The sequence below is a fragment of the Lycorma delicatula genome, chromosome 7, assembly GCF_047948215.1.
Source record: "Lycorma delicatula isolate Av1 chromosome 7, ASM4794821v1, whole genome shotgun sequence".
Taxonomy (NCBI): domain Eukaryota; kingdom Metazoa; phylum Arthropoda; class Insecta; order Hemiptera; family Fulgoridae; genus Lycorma; species Lycorma delicatula.
The window spans coordinates 131,235,185-131,245,774 of NC_134461.1; the positions used below are offsets into that span (position 1 = coordinate 131,235,185).

The 10,590-nt window shown below is 33.8% G+C and overlaps 1 protein-coding gene across 1 annotated transcript in view; it reads left to right on the forward strand.

Annotated features, from left to right (window-relative positions):
• sotv (exostosin glycosyltransferase sotv) overlaps positions 1 to 4,788 on the forward strand; it is a 46,521-nt gene extending 41,733 nt beyond the window's left edge. Inside the window, exons 9-10 of the mRNA XM_075370281.1 lie at positions 427 to 555; positions 677 to 4,788. Coding sequence (XP_075226396.1) covers positions 427 to 555; positions 677 to 898 — 351 coding nt within the window. The 3' untranslated portion in view covers positions 899 to 4,788. The remainder of the gene's footprint in view (positions 1 to 426; positions 556 to 676) is intronic.
• The last annotated feature ends 5,802 nt before the right edge of the window (positions 4,789 to 10,590 follow it).

Here is a 10,590-nt window from a genome sequence, read left to right on the forward strand (position 1 = left end):
TGCTACTAAGAAATCTAAATGAGCTGAAAGTTGCTGATAGAGATTGTTTTTCTGACTTTGACCCTTCAACTTGAAAGAGAATGTCTGAACACCCTTGGTTACTGGTAAAATCGTATGCGGGCAATGGAGGAGCACATACAAATGGAATTTAAACAAGATTTTACATGTTTAATATTAAATAAACAAATGAAAAAAAATTAATTTTTATTTCTTTATATGGAACAAGATGTATGTAAAAGGCCACTCTGATTGTGGATCCTGCTATCCAAAACAATTTTATAAATGTATAGATCAGCAGTTCAATTTTTGGCATTTACTGTCTGGTTCTTTGTGGTTTGATAGTTTCACATTGCTTTTATCAGGATGTAAGAAATTATGTGAAATACATAATATTATACTTTATGAAGCAATTATTTTTTATTTCAGTATTGGAGCTATCTTTACACTACTGGTATGCCAGGAGATATTAAGGAATGGGTAGATGATCACATGAACTGTGAAGACATTGCGATGAATTTTCTTGTAGCTAATGTTACTAATAAAGCACCAATTAAGGTAATATTTAATACTTTCTTTTGTAGAATGTTTCAGTGATGTTAATTTTCATTAATAATTCTACTACCTTCTTTTTGTTTCTTGTAACAAATATACTTATTTATTTTTTTCATTTTTTAAGGTTACACCACGTAAAAAATTTAAATGTCCAGAGTGTACTAATACAGAAATGTTGTCAGCAGATTTGAGTCATATGATTGAACGTTCTCAGTGTATTGATAGATTTTCTGCTATTTACGGAACAATGCCGTTACAAACTGTAGAATTTAGAGCTGATCCGGTTCTGTACAAAGACAGCTTTCCAGAAAAGCTTAAACGTTTTAATAATATTGGTAGTCTATAGTGTTATATTACTTTTTATTTATTTTTATATTTGTATTTTACTACTTTTGTTAAAAATAGTTTTAGAAAAGCTTTATAAATTAACCACTTAATATGGTTGTTAACATACACACTCACTCTCTCTCTTGCTCATATATATATGAGATAGAAAGAGATTGATTATATATATAATCAATTGATATTTTCATGATGTCAAAAATTATAAAGAACAATTAGTTTATAAAATGTTACATACATTAGAGCAAGGTAAACAGGTATTTTAACTGATTTTAAGAAGTTGTTAGATATAAATTTTTAGTGGAAACAGATGTCAGTGAAAGCGTGTAAGAAAAGTGTCAACTTGATTGAGAGAAAAATTGGTCGAGAGGTTAAGTAATCATGATACAAAATGGCATCGGTCTCATTATTGGTTTTAGTTTTTAGCCAGCTTCTTTTATTATTTGTGTAAATTCATTTACATAAAAATGAAAGCTTAATAGATTTTCTTAAAAATGGTCTTGTATTATTTTTTTTTAAATTATAAAATGCATAATTTTGAAGTTGTGAAAATAAGTCAAAATTTATTTTTATATTTTTTAGATAAATATAACTCCTGTTGTCTTGGGTAAATGTTTTCAGTAAAAATTATCTATAAAAATTAAATATCAATATTTAGTATTATTTCTTTGTTTTCTACTTAAATTTTATTAAAAATCAGAAATTAGCCTGATCATTTGTTTACTAAACCATTATGTTGTTATCTTTAGATATAGGTAAGATTTTAAAGAAATTAACACTTCGTTTTTATATTTTAATCAACAAATAAAAGAATCTGCTCGGAAACATTTGTTGCATAATAGTAATGTGCATTGGAAACATGCAGAACTTAACTTTTTTTACTGATTCTTTGCGGTATCTTTTAACTTGTTCTTTTCAGTACTTTATTATAAATTTTTCCCCAAAAAAAAAATTTCTGGCATGTTGTGTGAATTTACAGTAGAGTTATAGTATTTTTCAGTGACAAGATACATTGAGCAAGTAACATCATTCATGATTTTTATGTATGAACAATGCAAACATATAATAAATACTAGTTAAAAATATTTAAAATTTTTCATAATCTTGTTTGAAGTTGTATACTGTTTGTTTATTGTAGAGCATTTCTTTATAGGTTACAGATTACTGAAAGTTGTTGATAATTTTGGATTATCATAATTTCAAGTTGGTATTATGATAAAAATTTTTTAGATGTATTTTAATGCAAATTTTTCAACATTTTTAATCCATTTTATTCAACTTAATTGGATTTTTGAAACTGGCAAGCTTTGGAACGACAAGTTGCTGTGCATGTAATTAATTACTTATATGTTTTTTTACTTAAATTAATCTGAATATTTTAGTTTTAAATTTATTCATGTAATTTTGTTTACGTAATTCATTTGATTAGATATCTGTTGATATTGAATAATTTAGACTCTAAAACTTTGTAATTAAAAAAGAAATTTATGTATTATCTATTGAAACGTATCAATCTTAAGATTAGAAAGACTGCATTTTATTTTTTAGTTATGTCTAGATTAAGTTCTTAATATTGTAACATAATCATTTGGTAATTTATGTTTTATAATATAATTTTAGAATCCTTTTTTATTATAAAAATATGCATGAGTGTTATTAGTTACAAAAAATTATTTAATTTAGACTATGAATGTGTTACCCTTAAATACTTCAAATTATTTAAAATAAAAGGACTGCAGATTTATTTATTTATTTATTAATCTGACAATTTACATACTTTCATCCAGTTAGTTATCTTTTTTTTAAATATATTCAGGCTTACCAGGATTGAAGTCCAAAACAAATTGTAAGATTTTTCATTTCAGACTTCGGTTTGTACGCAGTGTACACGGTTTGGACTTCAGTTTGGACAGTTTGTTGAGTCGGTTTGTACATACATTACATTAATAGTAATACATTTTATAAATCATATAAGGAATAAATACATACCCTACTCCACTTATAGAAAAAAGGAATTAATCCAGCATTTGCCTGGATGGATAAAGGGAATTTGTGGTAAAACCTTGATCAAAGCAGCATAACAAAGTACACAATTAATTGTAATAAAATAACAAATATGTGTAATTAAAAATTCCCGTTAATTGTTTAACATATAAACCGAGGAAATATTGTTAAGATAATAAAGTATGAAGATACAAAATATAAAGTATAAATCACAATACAAGAGAGGTTAATGGAAATTGTTCGAGCACCTATGTATGTGCATATTGAATAGAGATGTAGAAATTTGAGGTTCTTTTTTTTTAATTTTTAATTAGAATTATTTAAAAATTCTTCAAAGAATTAATATTACTTCTGTAAGAGGAAATTTTTTAAAGAAAAAAAAATTATATAACAATTATACAGTTAAATAATGTATTTAAAATGCCAAAGGAAACATAACAAAGCTCTTCCTTGTAAGTTGAGATATTGTTGAGTTGTACAAAAAAATGGTTCTCAATCTGGTTTGATAGAGGTGGATGTTGTTATTTTTAAGAATAGTTACTATTATTCTTTTTATAAAAGATTGTCCATTCATAAATATACAGGGTTCTCATGTGTTCTGAAAAGCCTGGAATTTGAAAAAAATTTCAGGACTGAAAAACTCTTGGAATTTTGTATTTTTACAATTTTTCCTGAAATATTTATTAGTGTTCTGAAATTTTCTAAAATTTTACTTTTTTCCAGACTCTTATTTTAACAAAGTTAATTTTTTAGTGAAATGTATGTAAACATAAAGCTAATGCAGCAGGTGGTTGAATATTTTTTAGGAAAGTACAAAGAAGAGAAAAGAAAGAAGCCTGAATTCGATCAATAAATAACATAAAATAATATTGTGGAGAACAAATGTGATAATCCGGATATAAATTGATGAAGTGATATTTAATTTTATTATTTTTATCATTAGTTTTAGTTGAGTATTACATGTGTAAGACACCAAATCTGTTTTGACAAATAAAAAATATGCGTTTTGTAAAATACCTTGGAACTTTTTATCAAGGTTTCTACAGGCACAAACAATTTTTCCAAGTCCAGTAAATACATTTTATTGACTTGGCTGAATATTATTCAGTTTACTAAATCAAAGTTATTGAAAAGTCTTGATCAAAATAAATTTTTATGTTTTACAAATTTAAAAATGTGAATTGTTATATATAGGAAACAAACACGTGTCGTGTCATCTATTGACAATTTTTTTTCCATGTCTTAACATAACACTTCGTTTGGTTTCTAGTAACATTAAGGTGAAAATGTTTAAAAATTAGGCATCAAAGATTTAACTTTATCGTATATTTTTTCATGCTATGATAATATGTAATGGAAGTCTAAGTATTTTTTGTTAAATGCCTTTAATCTGAAGACAGATATATGCATAGTATTCCAGACAGGTTCTCAATCATTGTGAACCTGTCTGGATTATCCATTAAAGGATAGGGAAAACCCTATCCCTTATGTTGGAGCGCATGCAGGGGAATTCAGTGCCTGTATTATTAAATATATGTTTGAAATAAAATGTCTTAAATAATGTTGAAGCTGTTGCATTTTATTTTTTATGTGTAATAAATGTTGCTGTGTAGGACATAAGAATACAATTTTATCTATGTTATCTGTTACTGATCTTTTTAATGGGAGGTATCAAAGGTTTCTTATGTTATGTGCTGTCTGGAAAAAATTGTATATGTCCTGGAAAAAAAAATTGGTATTGCTGCGAGAACCCTGACACAAATGCACAAATAAATTAACATGTTTAAGTTTTTACATATTGGTGTTCATAATTGATATTTATGTACGTCAAACGATATGACAGCCCATTTTTATTATGTGAAATCTGATTCCCGCTTCAAGCAGGTAACATTATACTTTAGATAGGAATAGATGTAACCATAATAAATATTTAATAATGATGACAAGCCTATCTACAACAATGTGTGATTTTGAGTTAATGATTAAATGAGGATTTCTCCACATATTATCAAACTTAAAAATATACAAGTTACTTAATTTTTACTTACTTGAATTTCATAGACATTAGACATTGTGTAATGAGTTATCAGAAGTTTTGACAAAAAGTTTAATAAAAATAAAATGTTATTGGTATAGAAATTATCAGCAGAAGATTCGTTTATTGATTTCTTGTGTCTATCATGATGGCTCTAAGTAACCTGTATATATTACTGTGATACAGCAATTTATCACATGAGTGGTCTTATTAACTGTACCCAACTAACATCTAATTTCCTTTATGATTTCTTTTGAATATGAATTATATGCAGGATGGGGCAAAATTATTTTAAAGAATTTTTTTTTATATTTTATGTTCTAAAGATTTATTTACACTAAAACAATAAAAATGTTATACAAAGCATGTGGTTCAAAAGTAAGGGCCAGTTAGTTCATCATTAAAAAACAAAAAACAAACAGACTTTATTTTTTTATTGTGTGTATAGAAATCTGCTGCCTGAAATTTTTCCAGTTCAGAATTGCTGTTTTCAACTACTTTCTGTGTCCATGAATTGTTGAAAACCATGCTCTTTCTTGAAAATGAAGGAAAGGAAGTCATAAAACTTACCAGGTTTAAGGTTAGGGCTATAAGAGATGATTAAAAAGTGCCAATCAAAATAATTAATAGTTCAGTCAGCAATGAATCAAGAATTATAATTCTTGTACTCATATCACTTGCTTATTCTGAAAGAGATATTTCACTTTCGAAATTATCCACTTTAATTTTAATCGATGTTCCTTATTGTCCAGGAATTCTTTATAAGAATGTAGTCATAAGCCTCAGTTTTCCCAACTTTTGCATTTACTTGTTCAAAAAATTCAGCCATCTGAACGCTAGGTGTTTCTTCATCATGTACATATTTATATAAATTATGCATAAACATAAATTATAACAATTCATAATCATGCTGCCTTATGTTTCCTTCATTCATTACTTTAGGCTCCTCAGTTTCATAAAATAAAGTGAAGTTCATGTAAAGAAGTATCAAAGCCTCTTGCTTTGAGAAATTGACTCATCTCGTATTCAGTATGGTGATATTATTTTTTCATAACTTGAAAAATAAAGTTATATTAACTTTATTTTTCTAATATGGGTGTTTGATTCACCCACTTCTGAATTTATATAAATATTATTTATTTTAGAATTACTATTAAACTTCTATGACTTCTGGATAGTTTGTTTAAGAAAAAGTATTGGAATGCTGCTTGATTTATTAAACTTACACTGTATTCCCGCATTTTTTTCTGACCTGAATTGCTGGTAAGCTGCAAGCTACAGAAAGAATATTTGCGGGTTATATTTGGGGCAATTGATATCTGAAATAAACAGTTGTCGATGATCAGCTATGGTTCTGAGGGTAATAAAGTTTAGGTTGATATGACTGCTTCTATAAATTGTACAGTGCTTAATAAGAAATTATTGTAGGAATAAGTTTGAATGGTCTCCAGGAATATTTAAGATTCATGACTGTTGTCTGATCATTATAAGGTCACCGTATTAATTTTCATCTGAATGGTATAACAATTTAGACGATGTCAGAATTAGCGTGTCAATAGTGCAAAAAGAAGCTGTTTATTGCTACAAAATCATTAACAATCCTAGCTTCAGAAAAAACCATGTATTGGTACATGCTTACTTAAAAGTTTGACATTTTAAAAACCTGTGAGCAAGCATTGATTTTCATTTACTCTTAACTTGGTTATGGGCAAGATGGTAAGGTAATGCTTGCTCCCTTTCAACAGTTCAAGGTGTATTATTTTAGATTCTTGCTTAACAGGTAGCAAAAGTCTCTGTCTAGCAGTGGTTGTGAAAGGACGTGTTTTCTAGTGCTGTGTGTTGTGTATGTGTACCTGAATAACATTTCCAGTGTTGTCACAAACATACCGTTAGGATGCCCAGTCCAGCCAGCGCATTACATCTTTTGTTTGACCTTCTGGTCAAACCAGATAAGTTTTAGCATAGTTTACTTTTATTTTATTTGAAATAAGTCTCTAACAATTAGTTAAATATGTAGATTTTATTTTTAGGCTTACAACAAAGTAATTATATTACTTTCGAACTATTTTATAGATTAAGTAGTGATTAGTATTAAGTAAATCATTTTTACCTAAATTTTATTTAGTCATTCACTGATAAAGACTTTTCCAGGTTTACCCACTCCCTTGTATTAACAATTTACGATAATATAAGCTGTTATCCACTTAATTTTATTTTTTTAAATTTAAATTTTTTACTATAGTTAAAATTTAGTTACATATATATTTTTTTTATTAATTTGGGCTAATGGCGACTAATCACCCACCACATCCTTGTTCACCATCCCCGGAAATTTCCGGCAGAGAGTTTCTAAAAATGCCAAGCGTGAGGCGTTGGTAGCCGTGGACATTGAGTCCATGGAGGCAACCACAACCGAGGTCGGTCCGGAAACAGCAGCCACCACCATGGAAGTTACAGGGGGAACCACCGGTCGAGAAACGGGAAGAAAATTCCGCCCATAATGTTGGACTGCCCTAGGGAGTGGCCCACGTTGGCGAGAACCAAATCCGCCATAGTCCGCGGGCGCCTAGTCGCAAAGAGGGCTCTCAATAAGGCTACAATTAAGCAGCGAAGGCGATTTCCGGGAAGCGCAAAGCTTTCTGCACTCGAAGGGCATCGCCTTCCACACTAACCAGCTCCCTATGGAGAGGGAGCTTAAAGTCGTGGTCCGGGGTATCCCCTTTGGAGCCACCTGCGAAGAAGTGGAAGAGGAGCTCTCCTCACTAGGCTATGACGTGGCATCAGTGAAAAAGCTACAAGGGACGGTAGGGAAACCTCTACTTGACTTGTGGCACTTAAAAAAAGCAATCAGGGGCATATACGACCTGGACAGTATGTTTCACTGTAAAATAACCGTGACGGCATTCGTGTCACGTGAGGCCCTTCTCAATGCCACAGATGCCACCGTCGAACTATTGCCGCAGGACACAGCTCTACGTCAAATATGTTGGAGAGCTTGCATCGTGCTCGAATTGCAAAGGGGCCTCACCCGGCAAATTGTAGGGGATTCCCTTATTACAAGTAGCATTTGGCCCGACAGAAAGGCACCCCACAAAAATCTGTGATCACTGACGAGCGTAGCTGAGCGCGGGTCGCCAGAAGGGTACCCCCAGCCGCAAGAGGTTCAGCTCGCGGCTACCCCGGCGGTGGGAAAAAAGGCGCCACCTCTACCCACACCGCAAAAACCCCAACGCGTTTCGGCGACCGAGAAGGTCGCGGCCGCAAAACCAAAATTAAAACTACCCCATAGACGACAAAAGAAGCCAAAAATTCGGGAAACCGCAGCAAGTGATAATCAAAACTTAAACTGTGGCAAAACCCGTAAGAGCTTCTGAGGTTCGGCGCCCACCAAAGGTGGCGTCAAAAACACCCAGGCGCCCCGACAGGAAAAAGTCGCGTCCTCGAAGGAGAGCGCCGGGAACGACTTTCTGGCGAGGATGTCAATAAAGGACTTCTACTCGAAATTTTGGCTGTATTGCCCCCCGCGTGTTACAGGCAAAATCTATTAGGGACCTACTTTAGTCCTTGATTAAAGGGTGACCTTACTCACCCGGTATGGCTAGGCAAACTCTGCGACTGTTGCAGTGGAACGCGCGTTACGTAGCAGGCCAGACGGCGGAGCTATGCCGTCTGGCTAATTACCTACAAATTGATGTGATACTGGAAAATTTGGATGGTTCGTTCATACTGTGGGCGTACTCAATTCTAGGCACACGACTTGGAATAGCCACGTAATAAATGCTAATGGCAGGTTGTTATGCGAGGAGGCGAGAGCCCGCAGGCTAGTCGTCACAGGCCCTGAAGTGTCCACCTTCGTGAGTGCAAATGATTGGTCGAGACCTGACTTGCTAGATATCGCGATTCTGAGGGCGGTACAAATTCGCAATAGAAACGATCGAAGATCTCATCACGGACCATTCTCCAGTCTTACTGGAGTTGGGTCTAGCAGGGGCTGGGCGAGACCCACCACCAACTCCCCGAAGGTCAGTGAACTGGAGAAAGTTCCGTGAGGCTCTCCATCAGAATTTTAGACCGGTAGATCCAGAACTCCTGACCGGAGGACATCGACGACACGGTCGATCGCGTCACGTCGTCCATAAACGAGGCTCTATCTTATAGCACTACGGAGAAGGCCGCACGGCGCCTCCGTAACGATCTCCCACCTCACATCTCTGAGGAAATCTTGGAAAAGCGCCGGCAGAGGAGGAGATATCGCCTCACCATTTACCCCGACGACAAGCGGGAATTTTACAGACAAACGGTCAAGGTGAAAGTGTTGTTGACAAAACATTGCGAAAAATCTTGGACAGATTTCTCGTCTCGATATCGGGCGACATCTCTTCGGTGTTCAGGTTGAATAAACGGCTACGCGAAGGAAAGAAGTCTCGCCACCCGGGCTGGGACGACGAGGTCTCTTGGCTTATTCCGAGTCGGACCGCGCGGAGGTCTTCGCGGACACTGGAGGACAGTTCACTCCAAACCCCGCCGGCCCGAACAACCACCATGCAACCGAGATGGACCCTTTCCTCGCTGAGTACTTCGCTCAGGTAGAAAGATGCCCCCCGCGAAATAGTTCGCGTCACTGAAGCAGAAGTGACCGCGGCTATCAAAGCCACAAGCCGGTATTAATTAAGTCTGAGGACTTAGCCCCGATAAGTCCCCAGGGGTGGACGGGATCAAGGCCCGAGCATACCGGAACCTTTCCCCCGCTCTCATAGCGACTATGGCCACTATTTTCATGTCTATTTTGTACGTAGGGTATTTTCCATAATGCTGGAAAACGGCAAAGGTGGTATGCGCGGACTGTTCGGGAGAGCGGCCGTATCTGAGCCCAGCCATCTCGGGGACATCTGCCGATAGGACCCTACACAACAAGGTGTGAGGAAAAGGCCTCACGCCGAGTTAGATGAACCACCAAGAAAAGGCAGGACAAGCCCATTTGTATGATAAACCAGGCCAGGAGCCTCTACATCGTGAATAAACAAGAAACTCCCACAAATGATTGCGAGGTCATTAAAAAAGAGATATGTACATAAAGTCTCTTATTGAGTGTAAACTTGTTACGGTTCATAAATGTATAGTCATACATTTTTTTTTTTTTGACCAAAATTAAATCAATTTTATTTATTCCATTTCAGTATCAAACAATACTACTGAATTATAAAATATAATATAACACCCTTATTAGTGCGTAACAAATTAAACATTTAGTTGTGTCGTATTTTATTCAAATTAACTGTAAAATAAATACATGAACAAATATTAATTTAATCTTCCCATTATAATATCCTACAATAGTATAGATATAGATCAAGATCAAATTTAATGTCCTAATGAGCTCTTAATAATTTTGAACCCATGGTTTTGTTGTATTATGCTGCGAAGGTCCTCAACAGGAAATAGATAAGACGCTGTCTGGACCCTTTTCATTGTCTATGGTCAAGTTAGTGGAAGTCTTCAGTTAAATAAAAAATAATAATATAAAATATCTTTTATACCAAATCCATCGAGTTGATATTTTGTTGATCCACATCTAATTTAATAGTCATTATTACTAACGGAAATATGTCTTACCTGACCGTGTTAACTACTAGTAGACCACTTAATTATGAAATAAA